Source organism: Mycteria americana, chromosome 9 (genome assembly GCF_035582795.1).
Source record: "Mycteria americana isolate JAX WOST 10 ecotype Jacksonville Zoo and Gardens chromosome 9, USCA_MyAme_1.0, whole genome shotgun sequence".
Lineage (NCBI taxonomy): Eukaryota > Metazoa > Chordata > Aves > Ciconiiformes > Ciconiidae > Mycteria > Mycteria americana.
In genome coordinates, this window is record NC_134373.1 from 24,763,208 (window position 1) to 24,784,483 (window position 21,276).

The 21,276-nt window shown below is 34.6% G+C and overlaps 1 protein-coding gene across 1 annotated transcript in view; it reads left to right on the forward strand.

The window, feature by feature from the left end:
- Window positions 1-21,276, forward strand: part of FAP (fibroblast activation protein alpha) — a 41,195-nt gene that overhangs the window by 5,263 nt on the left and 14,656 nt on the right. Inside the window, exons 3-18 of the mRNA XM_075511887.1 lie at window positions 2,775-2,870; window positions 4,544-4,638; window positions 4,786-4,860; window positions 5,054-5,106; window positions 6,163-6,235; window positions 7,855-7,975; window positions 8,536-8,690; window positions 9,796-9,899; window positions 10,225-10,360; window positions 13,839-13,883; window positions 15,588-15,692; window positions 15,783-15,853; window positions 16,468-16,521; window positions 16,856-16,980; window positions 18,210-18,257; window positions 21,159-21,257. Of these exons, the coding sequence (XP_075368002.1) occupies window positions 2,775-2,870; window positions 4,544-4,638; window positions 4,786-4,860; window positions 5,054-5,106; window positions 6,163-6,235; window positions 7,855-7,975; window positions 8,536-8,690; window positions 9,796-9,899; window positions 10,225-10,360; window positions 13,839-13,883; window positions 15,588-15,692; window positions 15,783-15,853; window positions 16,468-16,521; window positions 16,856-16,980; window positions 18,210-18,257; window positions 21,159-21,257 (1,455 nt within the window). The remainder of the gene's footprint in view (window positions 1-2,774; window positions 2,871-4,543; window positions 4,639-4,785; window positions 4,861-5,053; window positions 5,107-6,162; window positions 6,236-7,854; window positions 7,976-8,535; window positions 8,691-9,795; window positions 9,900-10,224; window positions 10,361-13,838; window positions 13,884-15,587; window positions 15,693-15,782; window positions 15,854-16,467; window positions 16,522-16,855; window positions 16,981-18,209; window positions 18,258-21,158; window positions 21,258-21,276) is intronic.

Sequence of the window (21,276 nt, forward strand, 5' to 3'; positions counted from 1 at the left end):
GAAAGTTCTGCTTTCTGTGTTTTATTAAGCTCTCTCACAACAATGAACTGAACAGTAAAGGAGAAGGTATCTGCATAAAGCCAGTGACAATTAATAAATGCTTACAGGGTTTTATCACCACAATTATACATGTACGTTGAATACAGTCAAATGCATAAGTGAGTAATTGTGATCATGGAATATATAAAGCAAGTTACACTGTGAAGCAAAATAACCAATTCAGTGCACAGAGAAATACAGAACTGCACCCTGTAAAGAAATGCAAATGGACCACAAAGGATTAAAACTGAGGCAGTGGGGTGGTGAAGGGAAAAGAGCAAAGCTGAAATTTGGTAAGGTTTCATTTCTGTGGTTGGCTCTGCTATTTGCTTCCTTTTTGTCCCTGGGCATCTATTTTCATCTTTGTTATTTCACAGATAAATGAAACACAGCAGAAGAACTTACCATGCCTATCAACAGCCATCCAAATCAATGTCTTTATAGTGCTGCAGACACGTAAAGTATTTTTCATGTTAGGGTCTATTCTGTGAGCAGTGATTTTGAATACTATTATTGAACCAGTCTTTAGTTACAGAAGAAAGAATCAGCAACAATTATAGGAAACAATTAAAGATACTGCTTTTAATTAAAGCATTTAAATATATCTTCTGTTGCCTAGAAACAAGCATTCAAAATTATAAGTAATCAAGTAAGAAATAGTTGTGTTCAGAATTTTTGCAGTCCACTGGTAGAAATTCAGATAAGAGTGGACACATTTTGAAAATCATTAGCAGTCATAATAAATTATCACAGAATATTAAGTATGTAAGGGTGAGATGGCTAACAGAGTAAAGGTTTAAATTAGAGCTGTGAAAATTAGCCCAGAGATGAGACATTTGTGATATTGCTTGTCTTTTTACTAAAAAATCCTCTTAAGCTCAGAGAAGGAACCAGGAAATTTTACCAGATTAAGGTATCAAACAGGACTGCAAATTTAAGCCTCCTATACACACAACCATGGAAACAGATCTTAACAGTGGAGTTCTTTTGCTAATAAGCATGCTCACTTAGAGAATTTAAACTGAAAGCTAGGGATAAGTAATCATCACTCAATATAAATAGAGGTGAATTCTTTGGAATTGTTTTCTATGCATTTTTTTAAGTTTGCCCTCTTCTGTGCTTATCATTAACGTATCAAGAATCTCTAATGTACAGTCACGGTATTAGCAAGAGGAGTTAACTTATTGAACTTCTTGGGATGTTTTCTGGACATATTGCTAGCTCAGAGTTTATACTGATAGGTTTTTGCCTATGGATTGGCATTCAGTTTTATTTCTCATGACAGCTTTCTTCTGCATTAGTGCAGACAAGGCTAGTGTCAACAGTCAATCTGACATGTGTATTCTACAGTAAGTAATAGTCACTTAGCAGAAGAAATCATGTATTATCATTACAAAGTACCATAGAAGAGAATATGAAGAAACATTTCCCAGGAAGTCAGTGTGATCTTAACAGAGAGGGCAGCTGTAATGAGGAAGTGATGGAGCATGATATGAAACCTGAGGGCAACAAGTCATCTTGATTATCTGGCTGTCATCTGAGAGCTCTGAAGGAACAAACAGGGGAAGTGACAGAGATCTGCTAGGCTGCAGAGTGACATCCCCACTACCTCCGAAGACCATGGCAAAAGTCCCCTTGATTTTAAAGGAGAAAAGCATAGAATCCAGAATGCCTAGACTTAAAAGCTGCCGTTAGTATGGTACTGAACTTTAAAAACTGGCCTTTATCAGAAATGTTCCTGTGTCTGTTGAGGATTAAATATTTTGAGTACTCTTTCTCTTGTGAACTGCAGAGTTTTTCTTTTTTGCTTTTTATTACATTTTTATAATGGAGTTTGTCATTTCCATGCACTTAGCAAGCCAGCATTTTCAGCATTACCCTCTTCTCATCCAGTTGATTGTCCTTAAATTTTGTTTTTAAAAACTGCCCTAGCTTAAGGTGTTTAGCTTTGGGAAGAAACATAGTCAGACAAGAGCCACAAAACGAGCCACAATTTTGTGCATTGTTTTTATATGACTATCTGATCTGCTTAGAAATCAAATATCAGAATACCTGTCTTCTCTCCAGAATCATTGCCAATTTTCTTTTGCAGCATTAAATAAAAAGTTGAAGTTTGGGTTCACTCATTCATTACTTTTCAGCATTATTTTTACCTGCATACCTTCATCTATTCCTTTAATGTGGCTACTAAGAAATACATGTGGATGGTGATTATTCTGCAAGCCTTATATCCATCGTTTAACACTAGTTGATGAGGCATTTATGAAATTTGGCAGTAGGGGCTTGTACGCACATCCTGGTTTTTTACTCTCTGCTGAATATGTACAGGTCCCTATTAAAACAGTTGTCTCTACATACCACACAAGTTCATGAAACCCATGCTTTAAAAAAAAACTTTTGTCTTTTATGTGGAAAATGCTTTTCTTGGGCTCACAGGTTCTACAAGTAAATATGTCTGAGTGAATAAATGACTAGGTGAAATAAATTAGTTTGTCTAGTTTCTAATTTTCTGTTCCTAAAGGTGAGTCCTTCAGAGGCTGGAGGACCTTTATCAGAACAGTAACAGAACTTTCTGATGTGCCTGCTCTCTGCATAGTTCCAGCATTATACTATCCTTGCTGTTCCCTGGTGCTAAATACAGGAAAAAAAAGGAAATATTGGACTAGTAATTACTTCTTTTTTTTTTCTTTTTCCACTTCACAGCATTGCATTAACAGAAACTGTCTTATTCTTAGTTGTCAACACAGATGATGGTCCCAGAGCTCTTACATTGGACGATTATTTGAATGGAAACTTCCAATATAAAACATTTTTTCCATATTGGGTGTCAGGTAAGTAATACCTTTTCTCAAACTTACATAAGCCTGTATTTCCAGACTGGTTTACACAGACTCAGAAATGTATTTTTCTTCCAGCTTTACTGAGAATGAATGCTAACTATGAAATTAAACAATCTGCTAGTCAAAACTTATGGTTGAAATTTACTCTTCTGTCAGTCATTCTAGAAATTCCAGGTATTTGATGTTTCAACAGACATGTTTGAGTCAAGTATAAACTATCATTTTACAGTTACATTTACCATTACACAGGCCTTCAGTGTTTTATTTCTTTTTCTGTCATATTCATTGCAGCAAGTGAAAGAAATATGTCAATGTGTCAGTCATTTCTTAAGCAATCTCCTTTTTTGTGTTTGTCACAGAACTTTTTTCACTTACCATTTGTAATAATTGAGGTAGCCTGTCTTACAGGCCCTGTTCTTTTTTGTACCTAGCTCTGCAATGACCTCAACTGTTCTTATCTTATTTAAGGAAATGCTGACACTGCTGGAATTCCTGAGTTCCAATGCATTGCATAGAAAATAAGGTTGAGTTTCTAAGCAAGTTCTTTAAGGTAGAAGATAAAGACATGAAGTTAATTGCTGCTATGTGTCTGTGTGTGGGTGAAATACTAGTCTTGTTATCATTGAATTGCAGCAGCACCAAAAGGCTTGAGCTGGATTGGATTACACTCTAGTACACACACTACTACCACTCCTATCTATGCACTGTGAACCTATGAACCTAATATTCTCCTTCCCTCTTTATATCCTTCTCACTTCAATTTATCTTTCCCCTTAACAGTCACAAAACTCATGCAAAAGTCATGCCATAGATTCCATAGATAGTCATGCCTACAGGATTCCATATGCCTACTTTTCTTCTGAAGCAAGGAGTTAAAATTGAGTATCTCTTCCTAAGGGGGCCTGAGATCACCACAAATGCTGTTACACATATCATAGAAGTGTGCTCAAAAGATCCACTGGTGATCTAATTTCCTAAAAATGAACACCCTATACAATGTTTCAGGCTGGTATTAAACTGTTAACGTCTCTCTTTCTTTAGCTACACCATGTAATTCCTTCTGTCTGTTTATAGCAGTAAAAATAATGATATGAAACTAAACGTCTGATCTTCATTCTCTACCAAACTATGCTCCGGTCTTGAGCACAGGTAGGGTTAAATTCCATTCTCATTGAAGGCCATTCACTCTCACTTTGTAGGACCTATGTGAGTAAGGGCAGTATCATTTATCTAGTGTCAGTTACATGGTACTGCTGTTACTTGCAGAATCTGTACAAATGAGAATGTCCTGGTGAAATTATAAGCAAAGATCTCGAGTGTTTTCTTTAAAACATTTACATTGTGATACTGACCTTCTAATGGGTCTGTCCCTGGTATTCTTGATCGGACATTACTGAGAATAAAATCTGGCATTTAATTATAAAGTTAACTAGCTGATTCTGTGTGCAGTGTGTATTCTTGAGAACACACTCAAGAACCCTGAAGACAGTTTGTTGATAACTCTGTACCTTGGCATCATTAGAAGAAAAACGTTTTTTATGTAGATGCCAAGAGATATTTGCTCAAAATCTATTCACTGACAGAATTGTGAATACTTTGATAAACGGATCTGTTCTATAGTATCTTCTATGCAAGGTAACAGCCTTTTTATCTTGTTTATAAAGATAATGAATATCTTCATCAGTCTGCAGAAGATGATATTATTCTTTACAATGTTGAAATGAACTACCCAACTACCATCATGACTAACAGCACAATGGTACGTACCTTTTCAATTAATAAAAAGGCAGCAAAATGCAGTTGTGTTTCAAGTACCAGTTTAAAAGTGAGTGGATTAAAACCTGACTCATCAAATCTTTGTTTAAAGTTTTTTTACTAGAATCTAATCTACTTCTTCATCTTTCAGAAACAAGTTAATGCTTCAAATTATGTGTTGTCATCAGACAAATATTTCATAGCTCTGGAAAGCAATTATTCAAAGGTAATTACTTTAATATATCGCTTAATGAAATGTTTGGTTTCATTTAGTATTTTGTTGATTGTCATTGCCATGGATAAATGTTTCTTGGTACTTTCTTGAGAAAGGGGTAGGCTATGAAAAGGCAGCTGATTATTTTTAATCAGATTATCTTTTTCCAAGTTAATAATATTATTTTCTTGCTTAATTTTTGCAGCTGTGGAGATACTCTTATACAGCATCATACCACATTTATGATCTCATATATGGGTAAGGCCTGATATTTCTTACAGAGAGCTATGGTGAATACTCTGTAGTGATGGGCTTGCAAGCATTTCCGCTGAAAGACTCAGTAATGTGACTAACACCCTGCTTTGATTTTGCCTGAATCTGTCAGGTTACTTGTTTGCTTGAAAAAAAAAGATCTCTAAGAAAATCGTACAGTCCTTTCATCTACTCATCCAGGTATCTGGACTGGTTTATATGTCATGCCTTAAAACTTTCACTGCTCAAGATTCTCATCTTTTTTTCATAGCATAATTTAGCATAACTTTCTCCCACCCTATCTTGGCTGCTTGAGTCCACTTCAGTCTCACACCTGATGTCTCCATGCCCTTCTGTTGTCTAATTCATCCTTTTTATGGTTGATCTAATCTTTAGCTTTCCTAAAACTCTCACCTCCTTTAGTGCTCCGGTGATCTTGTAACAGTCCATCTTGGTTTCCTCAAAAGTTTACAACTTCTCCCATGGCATTTGATCTCTTTCCCAAGATCTTGCCCAAACCACTTCTTTCCACCCAAGTTCAAGGGAGGCCATCTGCTTCCCCAGTCACCACCTTTTTATGCCATAAGTAGCAGCATGACCAAATGCTTCTTAGTTCTGAGCAACACTGAGCTGCACTGAGCTTCTCCATTCTTGGGAAACTGTTGGCTCAAGGTGACAGGAAAAGATTGCTGCAAGCTAATGTGAGTGGAGAGGTACTGCATGTGGGTCGTGATCCTTAATAAATGTAACTGCTGCTGTTATGCTTGCCTCAGCATGCTATATCCCGAGTTCACATTTCCCAATAACTTGCTGAGACGGTAATGCAGACTGTTCTTAGGCCGTTGAATATGTTTTCAAAGGGTTGAGTTGCAAGCCTTTACCAGCACTGGTGCACACCATCACATTACTTCATGTCTCACTGCCTGCCTTAATTTTGCATTGCTCAAGAAACAAAAAGCTGTTAGAAAATATAGCCCTTCATGAATTTTATATGAATGTACAGTATAATGATCCATTTGCACTGTGCACAAAAAGCCATCTCAACTTCTTTCCTTTTTTTAGTGGCTTCGTAACAGAAAATCAGCTTCCACATAAAATTCAGTATATGTCCTGGTCACCCGTTGGACACAAATTGGTCAGTAAAGATAACGAAGTGCTAGAATGGTTTTGCTTTGTGTGGCTAGAAGACATTTATTTGCCTTTGGTTATTATTTTGTTAGGCCGTATTTTGGCAGGCCTGCGTGTGTTAACCTTGGAAATGAGCAAGAACGACAAAGAAAACACTTTTAACTTGTTAAAGTTTAACTTTGTGTCTCAACAGAAGAATCCATGTTCTCAGCTACATTATGTGTTTCAGTTCGCTAGCCAGTCTCTTTCAAGAATTGACCAATATAATTGTATATAGGATTAAATGTCGTTTCAAGGCCTGAAAACTAATGTGTTTTCCTTTGACACTGCATAACACATAAATTTACTATGGAGATTTAGAGATGCAGCATTTAAAATATTTTCTACAATTTTTACTCTAGGAAATGGCTGCCAGATCCTTATTACAAAAAATGTTTTGGGATTTTTTTTTGTTTAATAGAGACTTGATAGCCAAGTATGTTTTTCTCAGTAATTGTAATAGACGTATTGCATATAGTAACAAGTTTATAAACTTTTTTTATTCTTGGTTCCAAAGCATCAGCCCAATAATAGTTAGTGGTTTTTTAACTACTTATCCAGTATTGACAACATATTTGTGCAAGAAAAAAAATGTAAACATCATACTAATTTCAGAAAATACCCAGGGAGTGGGCTAAATATGAATGGACAATTTATTAGGAAATTTTTTCCATGTTCTAGGAGAGTATTAGTTCTCTCAATTAATTTAAATATTGTTATTTTCTTTATCAAGAATTCTGAAGACAGAACACAATGAAGATAGTTTCCTATCTTCCTAGGTCTAATAGTCTATGATGTTTTTATACAATAGTCCTTGTATCTGACAATTTTAGGAGTTGCTTTGTTTTTCATTTAAAGCACAAAGTAGTTAAAATATTACACTGATGTTGCTAACAAATGCTTATAGCTTCAAAAGGCATAATTTTCTAAGAAAGTGATGTTTCTGGTGCTGGTTTCTTAACCACATGTCCATTTATTTTGTTGAAATTTAGAGATACCCAAGGCCTGCAAGCATTTCTTGCAAGAACTGTCTTTTGGTAACTAATTTACTAGAAAGAAACAAACCAGCCCAGACAGAGTAAAACCTTTTTTTGTCTCATCTCACATCACCTAGGCCTTTTGACAGATTTAGAAAAGTTCAATTATTTTCTTTTTAGTCGTTGTGCATTTGTTTTTATCTTCTACTTTTGGTGAACCAGAAGGAAAACTCACAAAACACTTTGTCTGAGGGTCTCTTAAAAAAACACAGCAATTTGAATAAGTTTCAAAGATTTTTTTTTTTTCCTCCATTATTTTCCACACCAAAGCTAGCCACAGAATCCTCTGAAGTTTATTAAAATCAAAGGAGTTGTTCAGGATTTATTCTGACATAGTTGAACATAGAATTTGGCCTGTAATGTATAATTTATTTACTGAGGCACCTACTCTTGCAGAATTTGCAGGGGCTTTTAGTGTAGCATTTATTTCCCGTTTTGTATTCATTATGTCTTCTTGTTGGTATGATGTAAGAGCATTGACTGCAAGAGATCTTACTTGAACCCCTGTTATTGCTGCCTATACTGATAAGAAATACTTTCTTGTCTTTAGGTATATGTATATCAGAATAATATCTATTTGAAACGAAGTCCAAGAGAGGCACCAATTAAAATAACTAGTGATGGAAAACAGAATGAAATATTTAATGGGATTCCTGATTGGGTCTATGAAGGTAAGTAAATCTTGAAGGGCAACAACTAACATGTTAAAAGCTTTCTTTAGATTACCAGATTCTCTCAATCCCTTCTAAAATATCTGTGATGATACATTATTTTTAGAGCCCTAAGGGTTACTTCATTTCCATATTTTATTTGCCATACAATGACTGCATTTTGTATTCATAGTGTGTAACCAAAATCCTGAGTCTTTTGTTACTGAAACTATATCAGAACTTTACAAATTGGGCTTCCTTCTGCTGCACAGGCAGTGGCTGGGAGTTAAGGTTTAATAGAAGTTTTAATTTTGGTGAAAATTTGGCACTTCAGTGCATCAAAAAAATAAAAAAAAATAAACACGTGCACAGGAAAAACCCAACTGAGTTAAATAGGATCTGTGTGCCTGTTTTGAGAGTTCTGAAGGCCTTTCAGAATTGAGATGTATTGCAATATGTTTGGTGTTATTTAGTATAACTCTCTTTACATGTCTAGGTTGCTAAGAGTACAATGCTAAAATAGATTAGAAGATAGATAGATTACAATGATAAACTATTATGAATTTTTTTTTTTTCCTCAGAGGAAATGCTAGCGACAAAATATGCACTGTGGTGGTCTCCAAGTGGAAAATATTTAGCATACGTACAATTTAATGATTCTGACATACCAGTTATTGAATATTCATATTTTGGTGAGGACCAGTACCCTAGAAAAATAATTATCCCATACCCAAAGGTATGTTTTCTCATTCTTTTGACTTACTTTCTGTTGACTTACTTTCTGTTGAACAATGATTTATGACAATGATAAAATTAACTGTGCTTAAAAACTGGTTGTATTACAGTGGTTAAATCCATTCTGGCCTAAATTAATGAAAGAAAACAAACTTAGGCCAAGTTCTGAACAGGTATAGGTACATTCAAAAGTGTAGATATTTAATAATACCAGTGAAATAAATGGAATTACTCATGTAAGTAAAAAGCATGCTCAAAAGTACATGCTTGCATGATCAAGCCTTGCTTTTTTCAATTGAGTTTACTTATTGTGATGTAACTATGCAGTTGTTATTTTTCATCACAGTAAATGAATTATGAGACATTTTTCATTTTGAAAAATAAAAGCTATGACAGCTTTAGTTAATCTGCACACTTCATAGTGCTTTTTGATCTCAAGGGGCTTTGGATTTTAACTGCTTTCAAGTGCCAGATCTAAGGCAAAAAGGTTTTGGGTTGGCATTTCTTCAGCATGTGTTAGAGAGCTCTTCTGATTCTTGTCATGTTCCTATGATTGCAAATGATCATGTTAATGTATCTGAAGAAGTTACTCACCTGTCAGCTGGGTTACAGTTCTAAAGTAAAGCTGGATGGTTTAGGCCACGCATGGAGGAGAATTAAAAAACTAATAACGTATGCAATGAATAAGCAAGCATGAAATCAGTTTAAGCTAAACCATTTTATTTCACAGCTGGGATGTCAAAGAGCACTTACAATCATGTGAATATACTCCTGGAGTTTTATGCCAAAGTAAGTGTAGTGTGTGCTGCAAAAATCCACGCTGCAAATAGAATGCTGGTTCCCATCAAGCACGTTTTCTGTATAGAAAGGCACTGGATTTGACTGTTTAAGAGGTTTTGTTCTTTATATATGAAATGATGCAAAGTTAAGTAACGTACTACTGCTGTAGTGTCACTCTGAGATCTTATAAGACCACATTTGCCCTATTATGCTCAACTGAATACATATTTTGTAACCTATCTCCTTTCCTGCTCAAAGTGTTGTAATTTTCTTGATCTGAATTGTTCAGAGCTTGATTTGAATAACCTGATACATTTTCTTTGAAGGCTGGGGCTAAAAATCCTACTGTTAAAGTGTTTATTGTCGATACTATTAACACTGAAGCATTTGGTCCTAAGGAGGTGCCAGTTCCTGCAGTCATAGCATCCAGGTAGTGTGGCCTCAAATATGTCTTCTCTTTGTTAAAAAAGTTTTTGTCTATTTGTTTTAAATGCTTGAACCTCTGAGTTGTTTTCTGTTTCTAACAGTGGAGTGCGATATTAATCTCCTAGATGGATCAGAAGCTAACTAGAAATGTATTTTGATTCTGTCTGGCCATATGATACATTGCTACAAAGGACAAAAAAACTTCTCTAAGACAATGGAAGCTTTGCTATTGTCTTCCACAGAGCAATATGGGGGATACAAGCTGTAGCAATGCTTCTATATTCCTGTTCTTTAATAACCACCCTTTCTTTTTTTCTATTCTTTTTTAGCGATCACTATTTTACTTGGCTTACTTGGGTAACAGATAGTCGAATCTGTGTGCAATGGCTAAAGAGAATCCAGAATTTTTCAGTCTTAGCTATTTGTGACTTCAAAGAAAATTCAAATACTTGGGACTGTCCAGAGGTAATAAAGTTGGAAATATAAATATAACATTGCTGAAATTAATATTTGCTAATCCCACCTGTATAGCTATTTTAACACCTACTGGTCATGCACAGGTTGCTCTCATTTACTTGCAGAAGTATATTTAATCTTGCCCTGAATTCTTTTAGAAAATAATTGTGTGCCTGCCATAATTGTATTTTCCAGTGTTTGATCCCATTCATCTTTTAGCTACTAGTGATACCTTTTTCAATATTTTAGTTGCTGGGGGAGGGGTGAAAAAAATTTAATTGCACCAACAAGAAATAAAATCACCAGAATATTTTTTTAGTGAGGCTTAAATAACAATCAAAGCAACAAAAATAAGAAGAATGCTACTAAGCAGCTTTCAATACTGTTGTTTACTTCCTTCTTGCTTCCTTATCTTCAAAAGTGGAACCATATAGGATCTTTATTGTTTTTTAAAGAAAATCATATTATACTACCTTGAAATTTCATACTAAGTCTGACTGAATCATGTCCTTTATGATTCATTTTAAATTAGTTGAAAGAACATACAGATTAAAAGTAAGGCAGGTTTTCAGGAGGGAGAAATTCTTCTCTCTTATCAAATCATACAGTTGAAGAAAGCAGACAAGTTTTCAGAAACACAATTCCTTTTTCAGATCTGAAAAGAAAACTTCAGCCTAATTGCAACAGTAGCTCTACATTTTCTTTGAATATGTCATTCTGTCATTAAGACAGTTCGGAGGGAAAACCATGCTCTAAGTAGAAGGATAGCTTAGATGGCCTAGCTATCTAAATCTATATGTAGACAGTTATAGAACTTATGCACAGAAGCCTTTCTGAAAAAATATTTCTTTAAAAGACCTTGTAAAGCTTGAAGATTGTAGACACTGATAAACTCATATAGATCCTGAAGGAAAGGATAAGTCTGATGTTTCGGTAACTCTAGTACAGAAGTCTCATTTACTGTCTTTTAGTATTGATGCTGTTTGCATGTCTTTTTTTTAGAGTTTATGGTATGGAACACGTATAAAAACTAGCATTAGGCTGAAATCTTGAACTAATGGGAAATAAAAAGCAAGAATACTTATAAAAGTGTTCTGTATAACTGATAAATTGTAAATTCAGGGTTTATTGACACAGCCTTTGCAAGCTGAAAATAATTCTTATTTCTCTATGATATGACAATTGTTGGAAATTTAAAAGGAGGTTAAGGTACTGTTCTTTCAAAACCATTATCATTGAAGTAATTTTCCACAGAGAAATATCTTAATTTATTAGGACAAAATATATATTTACTGCAGCATTTGGTGTGTTTGCTAAGTAATTGTTCCACTTCATAAGTACATTAACACTGAATCTCTATCTCGCCTCGAAGTAACCTGCATTTTAATAACTAAATATTTTAACATTTAAAAAAAATAAAATGAAGGGTTCTAGGATTCTACCACAACCCACCAAAGTACTTTAACACAAGCTTAACTTTAAGCATGTACGCAGTTTTATTTATTTCAGTAGGTCTATTTATGTGTTTAAAATTAAGCATGTGCTTAATTGCTTTGCTGGAAGCAGACCAGAACAATTAACATCTTTCAGGACTGTGTTCATGATCCTTGTTTAATTGCATTTCTCCATGAAACCTTATTTATGGAGTCACTACTGACGTTTCTATAATTCTATATTTATACAGTGATACAATGCTTTTATCACATTAAAGTTTGCACAAATGGCCAATTGAAGGAGTGTGAACAGATGGGAGTGCTGCATTAGTTCTATTTGCTGTTAGAAAGTATATCTCTGTACGTTTCCATTGGCAAAAATAGTTCTCTTGTTGATTTCAGATTAAATTGAGACTCTAATGTACAATAAATGTGCTAGGCTTTATGTACTTGAAAATAATAACAAAATATAATCTACAAGATGTTCCTGAAGTGTCGATTCATCAAAAATGTTCATGTGTTCAAGTCTTGCTCATGTGAATAGACCACAGAAACCAATATGACTTCAGTGGAACTATTCATGTGAGTAAAAGCTAGGCATATGTTTGTGAAATTGGGATTTCCTATAAAGATGCAAGTTCTCTAAATTCTGTAAGTACTTTAATACACAGAAAAAATCCCATAGAAGTCAATGGGACTACTCATATGAGAGAAGTTAAATATATCCTGCATGTACTATGTCATCAAGATCCTAGCCTTAATTTAAAGAAAGAATAAATTTAGGATGCAGATATAAAAAATACATCCCATTTTTCTTATCTTAAAAGAAATAAAATCCATCTTCTGCATTAATAGCTCAGTGGGGCCCTTGCAAAGTACTAAACAGTCTTCTAAGGGGCAAGTACATGCAACTTTTTCTCAGATAAGTCACTTTGCAGGGACTAAGTTGAAAGGGAGAAAGCATGATCTGAATGTCAATGAGATTACATTGAGGATAACAGATACAAACCATACTCTTTAGAAAGCAAATTTGTTGAATTTATTTCAGACTGTAAAGAAATACTTTATTAAATGAACAGTATGAAGAAAAGTTTGCAAGATAAAAAAAGAAATACATTGACTGAATGCAGGTTTTTAAATATTAAATCACTTGCTCCATCCAACAAGCAAGATATTACACTCTTTAATGAAAAAGTCTTAGGAAAGTATTGAAAATGCACTGGAAACTTTATAAGTAAAACATAAATAAAAACGTAAAAGCACCTTTAGCTGCAGGAGGTACCGATCCGTTTATGCTCAGTATAAGTATTTTTTAAAATCAGCTTTAAAAATGTTACAAGGAGTTAAGACCTGCTAAACTTATATTCATAGTCTCAGGATATGATAATCTGGGTGGTTTTAGCTGCCTACATTATCTTTGCCAATCCTTAATTCTTCTGTCTAAATATGTTATTTGTGAGATTTTTTAAAAGTGTTGAAAATCAGGCCCTTTAATATCTCTAAGCTGAGCACCAAATATGGAGGCCCTTGATTTATATGTACTTTACTTAGTTAAAGTATTTGGGCTGTATTTTTAAGGTTTTTAAGGCTTACATTTAAAAGATGTACCTAGTAGTCACATTACCCATTGTTATAAATCAACATCACAGCTTTGAAATGAAAGGAAATATTTCACATGAACCAGCTGAGAATCTAACACAGATTTTTAATATTATTCCTGAAATTATTTTACTTGGTTTTTACTGAAAAATTCATGAAACTAAGTAGTTTTTAATTCTTGCTTTCAGTGAAAATGTTGCATAAGGTTAAAACAATTACTTTAGATTTTATTTGGCTCTGATGACAGCTGTTAAAAAATAGTATTTTAACTAACACGATGGTATTAATACAGTAAAATTATACCTCAGACAACCTTCAAGTCCCTGAACCTTCATAGCAAGTATTCTAAAATTCTCCTTTACAGGCGGCTACAGATTTTTTATTTGAAGATTTTGAATCTCCATAAACTCATTCTTGAACTTCTTAAAGAGTGTACATATGATTTTGTTTTTCAGAATCGACAGCACATAGAAGAGAGTCAAACAGGATGGGCAGGCGGAGTAGGTTTTCTTCTTGTACTCTGTTTCGATTTACTGAAAAACTACAGCTTTCCTCATCTTCACAGCAGTGTTTTGAAACATGAAGCACCATTCTGAGTCATACAACACTACTGCTTAAACCTGTTGCACTGTAGGATTGAGACTTTTAGTGCTGTGTTAGGCATAGTATCTGGCTACCTGCTTTCTGAGGTTAAAAACCCTTTTTCTGTCTCCTTTTGCGAATCTTAGACCTATATTAGACACTATATGAAGTGAGGGAAGTCATGAAAAGAGATAGATTCGTAATTCTTAGAAGCATCCTGGAGGCAAAGAATAGATGTAAAATTCCTCTGGTGTCACTAGGGCAAGAGATAAGATCGGTCATACCATAGCTTTTTAAGAATAAAAGCTGTCCATTCAGAACACAGTTTCAGTGCCAAGTTCTGCACATCTTCAGCTAGGGAGGAACCTTCAAGGTAAGACACCCCATTTACAAGGGTAGTTGATACTTCTCTGCAGTTACCCCTAAGCAAAAGAAATTTTCTCTACCCAGTAATCTTTATCTTGGAAGAGACATAACACCAGTCTTGGGGAACTCACAGTAAAAACAAACCCGCAAGGAAATTGTAAGAGCATGAGATCAGTATTTACAATCATATATTCTAACAGTGAATAAGTATTATTGCTTATGTTTGCTCCTCAGACAGGTGAAGTTACCAGAATTCAATATGGGGAACCTCACACTGTGACTGAATATCCTGCAGTGGATTTAACTGAGAGTTTCAATTTTCAGTATGCTGTCCTTTAAGAGACGTGTTTTTATTTGAAGTGAAGATTACACATTTACAAGGATTGGTTATTTTACTTGGTCCCTTCCTTTTTTCTCCACTTCTCTTGAGGTTGTGATGACAGGTTTTTATTAGAACTAAAGAAACTCTACACATGCATAAATCCCTGCTTTAGCCTTTGTGGGATTTCAAGCATTAGGAATATTAGAAGCAGGCTCCAGAACAATTTAGCTTCTGGTCACAGGTTCTAGTCAAGCTTGGGTTAGTATTATTCAAAAGTCATACTCACTCAGGAATGTTTCGTGCTCTGTTTGAAGTGCTTGCAAGTCATTCTTCTGTGATCATATTTTGAAAATAAAACCCACAGTTGCAGTAACTCATCCTTGACTGACAATTTTAATAAAGAGGCAATGGTTTGAAAGGAAGCAAAAGTTGAATGGTCTTACCTGGCATAATCTGTTCTTTAACATTAGTGGAACAGTATGGGAAACCTCAGATATCCATTTCCTTAGTGCTGTATTTTCTCAGTGAATCAGCCAAACTGTGGTCCACAGGATTCTCAGTCTGGCACCATTCATGAACATTAGCTTTATTCAGAAACTTATTTTTAAAAAATCAACTCTACCTATTTTTTAATAACTAAAGGTCACTCAGAATATACAACAAATTATTCCACTTATAAGTAGAGAGCCTGCATTTGTGAGGTACTTGAGCTATCTATATTATCAGCTTAAGAAATCTGACATGGCGGGTTAGAAATTGTAATGTGTACTGACTGGGAGATTGAATATCATAGGTAAACACTTGTGCAAAGTACTTTGTCCCATCTGAACTGATTAAATAGCCTTGTTACTTTTAGTATGTGTACTATAATCTGCTCAACAGCTTGGGCACTGTTACTTGCGTCTCATCTACCATTTTTCTTCCATTGTTTCAGTTCTTTGTTTCTACACCATATTTTACATCAGACAGCAGTTCATACTACAAAATTTTTAGTGACAAAAATGGTTATAAACATATTCATTACATCAATGGCTCTGTGGTAAGTCAAGCAAAGTGTTCTACATTGATCTACTGTAAGTTCCTGAAATAATTCTACAATATTCAGTAACTGATATGTCTTGCTTCACAGGAGAATGCAATCCAAATTACAAGTGGAGAATGGGAGGCAATATACATTTTCAGAGTAACAAATGATGCAATGTAAGTATCATGAAGAAGAGAACAGGTTGTGAGTGTTGTCAGTAAAAGCAACATTTAATCATTGGAATACCATTTGTTAACTCAGAAAGTTATAACTAGGTATAATTTGGTTTATATCTGAATGCATCCACAACAAATTTGTATGCAAAGGCACTGCACAGGTTTGCAAACTTGGTTTACTTATGGGAGACTCTTTGCAAATTGCCCTCATTTTTCTATTTATTTTCAATCACCCATCTTAGAGAGACTTATTTAGAAATACTTAGATTTAAGCATGTGGTTAACCCTCATACAATTTTCAATTACTTCAGTTGTCTCTCTTTTTATGGTCTCTCATTCAGGTTGCTATATAGATAGATACAGCTTACATAACTGGAGTGATTAGCTCATGAGAATTAAGATAGAACTCCTATTTATATGGCTTATTTGTCATCTAATCAGAGTTTGAGCAAAGATTTATTAAGATGAAAGGTATGTAAGCTTAACTTACTCTTCCATCACATGCAGAAATCTCAAAAATTCTAAGTTAACTTCCAAGACGGCTTTTCATCTTGGTGCTGGTTCATAGGTCATCACTTTATGCATTATTTATTAACATATAAATGAATTTACAGTTTCTATTCAAGCAATGAATTTGAAGGCTATCCAGGAAGAAGGAATATTTACAAGTAAGTGTTTTCAACATTATCTTAATGATACAAGGTTGATAGGAGAGAGGTCTGGATTTGTCAGTAAAATAATATAGTTTCAAGATGTTTAAAGTATAAGTTCACAAGCTATTGTAACTAAATCTTGACCTCAGATTATATCTGAGAATTGAGGAGAAATAGCATCTAAAGTTTAAATATACTCTTGGGAAAAAAAATTGATAAAAAGGGAAAACATTTCTTTTTAAATTGAACCATTCTGAAAGTACAGTGCCTGTGTTCTAGAATATGAGGCAGACACATGTGAAGTTAGTTGTAGCAAACTAAATATTGCTTTATTTTATTTCTTTCCTAGAATCAGTATTGGAAGTAAACCTATCAGAAAACAATGCATTACTTGCAATTTAAGGAAAGAGAGATGCCAGTATTATACAGCAAGGTTCAGTGAACGTTCTAAGTATTATGCCTTGATCTGTTATGGTATGTATAGCATGGGAGCAAACATATAATCAGTTGTTCTTTCAAATTTATCAGAAGCATAGATAATATTGATTATCCCAAATGACAGCTAGATGAATCATAGAAATTTCACAATAACCAGGAGAGATTTCCAGAAGGAAATTTTTCCATGTCCAAAAACCTTGGGAAGATGTTTCAGAAAATACAAATATTTTCACTCTATATTTTTTTACTTTTTCAACAAAAATCTTGGGATTTTTAGAATTAAAAACAAATTTGTGAAAGTCCTTCATGGCACAAAATATATTCTAATCTGGCTCATCAAAGTCACGCCTTTTCCTGCAGCAGCAAGAGCAGGATTTAGAAACACAGAGTGATTTCCAATTCATGTGATCAAAGTTAGCTATGAGAAACTACTACAATATGTTTCCCAATTGAAATTATTAAAACCTGTGTTAGCCACAAAATGTTGGATATTTACTACCTGAGAACATTTTTAAATACTGAACTAAGAAAAATTGAATTCATCAAGATGTATGATCACTGAAACCACTTGTAACACAGAAGTATTAGATGAAGTCTTAGCTCTGTTGAAATAAGTTAGGTGATTTCAGTGATCTGAGGTTTCATCCATTGGTGTAATCAAAGAACAGTGAAGTCACAATCTAAAAAAAGGAAAGAAAAATATCCAAGGCTTTCCTTTTGCATATTTCATATAAAGTTTACTGTTCTGATTCTGCACTGACTGATCAGCTGAAGAGTTCCTTAGAGCTTCCGTTGAGCAGAGAAGCAAATGTAGCAAATAATAAGACCTTTCAATCATTCTTGCACAAAACAGTCAGTAAGGTCATCACCATATGAAAGCCACTCACCTTCACAAATACGATGTGACATGTTCTCAGAAGAATGTTTCGCATTGTTAATTCTGCATTCTCCTTATGTAATCACATCTCAGGTATTAACCAGATGTCACTTCATTTCTAGGGAGGAAGAGTTTGTTAGTAGATTTAAAGTTACTTCTATTATGTTTGCTAAGCAATGCCTGTATATATACAAGTCTATGTACACACAGTACCTTATGTGTTTTGTGCAGCAGGGACCAGTGGGTTATACAGCAGAGAAGATTCAGACTTGTGTATCAACTTTGAGCTCTTTAACACCTGTCAGTTACCAATGTTAATGTAATACACACTCCATCACCAAATTCCAGCTTCAAACTATAAACTGCCTTCTTATCATTCTTATGACAGGTCCCGGGATTCCCATTTCTACTCTTTTTGAGAACCATGGTGACAGAGGTACTGCAAATATCCTGCCTGTTTCTGAGCAATTGTTTTTCTCATTGATCTTCACTATGCAGATCCTCTAATACAGTATTTAGGATTGTGATCAAGAAGTCTTTCATCTTGTTTGTTATTAAAATGTCTAGTGTCTTTCTAGATTTGTTAATTAGTAAAATCCAGATATCAATGAATACACTGATGCCTTTATTTTCATTCCTGAGTCCAGCACTTTTATAGCATCCTGATGTTTTTCCTGTTTACACACTATAGATGCAATGAACCTAAGCAACTCTTTGTCTACCAAATATTGAGGCAAACTTTGTAGAAAACATTATTGTGATTTCCAAACTATTCCTTTTCACATTTGGATGAACACAAGACTTTTTTCATGAAGCAACCCTACCCTATACAAAAGGCAACAGTGTACTATTTAGAGTTGGCAGTTTGAGCTATTGTACTGTACTAATTAGAATTTGGATCAGTGACTTGCTCTTCAGCCATCAGTAGAGGTGTCAGGGAAGAGCAGAAGCTATTTCAGATAAGCAGTTCAAATAACTGCTTCAGACAAGGTGTAATTATTGATGCAAAATGGGAACTCCAGCAAGAAACATTCAGAGCCCTCATTCTTTAAGTAGCCTGTTAGTAAGGACTGTTTGCAACCAGACCAAGCAGGAATTTGCTAACCATGAAAATATTAATTACTCTGCACTGAGTTTTCTTTCTCTGTCCCTTCTTTTTCCCTAAAAAATTCCTCTCCAACTTAAGGCCCTCAGTCCTGAAATGTTATGAAAACTAGCATGGTCCTGTAAAAAACTTCAGTGATTTGGCATTCCCCCTTCCTTTTCCAATAATTAGTGGAAATGCACTGGTAATTCTAATGCCAGGGTCCTTACAGTTCAGCCTATATTGATAACCCACTATTAACTGAGTATTGTCTGACCAGAAGACACATAAAAACATGAGGAAGGCAAATGTCGCAATATTGTTAAGCTAAATTAATCAGTGGTGTTTCACGTAGAAGTCAATGAAGTGCAACATAAGATTACTTCAATGAAGTCCAACATAAGATTACTTTGACTCCAGTAGGAGTTAATACATCTTCATTTTTAACGACTCAAAATGTTTGCAGATGGAAAAGATTGGTCAACGTGTCTATTGCAATTGTGCTATAAAAACACTGTGTTCTTTTGGTATTTCTTTTGCAGAAGATTTAAATAGGTTTAAAGGTTTAAATACAGCTAATGCATGGATTTTTTCATATTTAATCCATTGTCATAGCTCTCTGTTTTCCATGATTCAGTCAGGATGACCGTGTGTATCAAGGGCCCCTACTACTTCCTTATCAAAGTATGAGTTGCATGAAATGCAGCTAAGTGCCCAGCTACAAATATGTGTTTCTTAACCTCTCTGCAGGAGAGAACAGTTTCATTTAATGGATTTTCACCACTGATTTCATGATGCCTCACTCTGCTGTGCTATTATTCTTCAGGAATAGAAACAAATTCAGGCTTCTCTTTGACTTTTTCATGACCTTTTTTGGACTAATTTTGCTTAAGTCCCTTGCTTTCATAATCTCTTCTGTGGTGCAAAACTATTTTTAGTACATCCGTTTTCATTGCAGTTGGCAGCATTTTGAAAATGTATCACCCATGAATTTTAGTAGGAGGCATGCAGTTAAACTAACATACACCAGTTCAGAAGCTCCTTCCAGCATGCCTACAATTCATTTGTGGTAATGGGCAAGTTTCAGGAGTTTTAAGGGGAAGGAAGGAAAAGGTTCAGCTGAGTTTGGGTGAGTATCCAAAGCTAGGATAATCTTTTAGCCATAAAAACCTACCTGAATCTGCAAAACTTGTCAAAAGTACTTTGAAAGAACAAATTCCAGTGTTATATTTCTGGCATGTCCTGAGCACTATCTAGCTCAAGACCTGCTGAGAGAAGTACTACTTTTATTTTTTTGAGCATTTCCAGAAACAGGAAGTGGTTGCCATTAAAAAGGTAAACTAACAAAGAAAAATCTCCTGCAGTTTTAAAAGGTTCTTTTGTTTTGAAAGTGAAGCTAAATGTCACAGATTTCCATTATGTACAATATTCTTCATCCATCACTACTCATGGGAAAACATAAATACACAACTAATACCCAGTGGATTCATAATATATAGTTCTGCAGTCTATGCTGGAAATAAACTAAATTTTAAATAGTAATTTTTAAATTATATAACTGTAAATTTGGTCTAAAGCAAGTAAAACAAAAATTTTAAATACTTTTTAGATAAAAAAAGACAACAAAAGAGGTTCACTAAGTGTGCAGTAATATATTACTAAGGACAGTTATATGGTAAGTCTAGTATCTTAGACTTATACAGTACAGTGGTTAAGCAAGGGTTTGCCAGAACCCCTTAAGAAACTGAATTTCCTGCATTAGCCCAGAAACAAGATATTCCAAAACAGCTATGTACTTAACCACACTGCCCAAGGGTCTCAGAGGTTAAACTGATGTTACTGTGGTAATCAAGAGAGGAGACATAGGACTGTGTTTTGCATGATGGGATGAATTTTGCATTTCCAGCTCCCACCACATTACAAAACTGGGATGAGGGCTCTGCAGGAGAAGGAGTTTCTTTGTAATACCCAGGACTCTAACACTCAGAGGCAACATGTGAAATGATTTGCATTGCAAAATTTACATCCTATAAAAATCTAACAAATATTTGTGCACTATAATAGCAGTGCCTTGCTTTTATTTAGCTATGTGATCAAGCCCAGTTAGAAGTGTCTAAGTTGATTTAATTGCTCTTCTTGTAAAATTTCACAGATTTCCTTTCTGTTCTAATAACAAAAAATAAAGGAATCTCAATTAATGAAGAGGAATTAACTAATAAATTAGTTAATAATTCAGGCATTTCTTTTACTTAGAGCTCAGAGTATTGGAAGATAATTGGGACTTGCAGTCTGCTTTGCAAGAGATTAAACTGCCAAAAGAAGAAATTAATAAACTTGAAGTGGATGGTATAAGTAAGAATTACGCATCTTT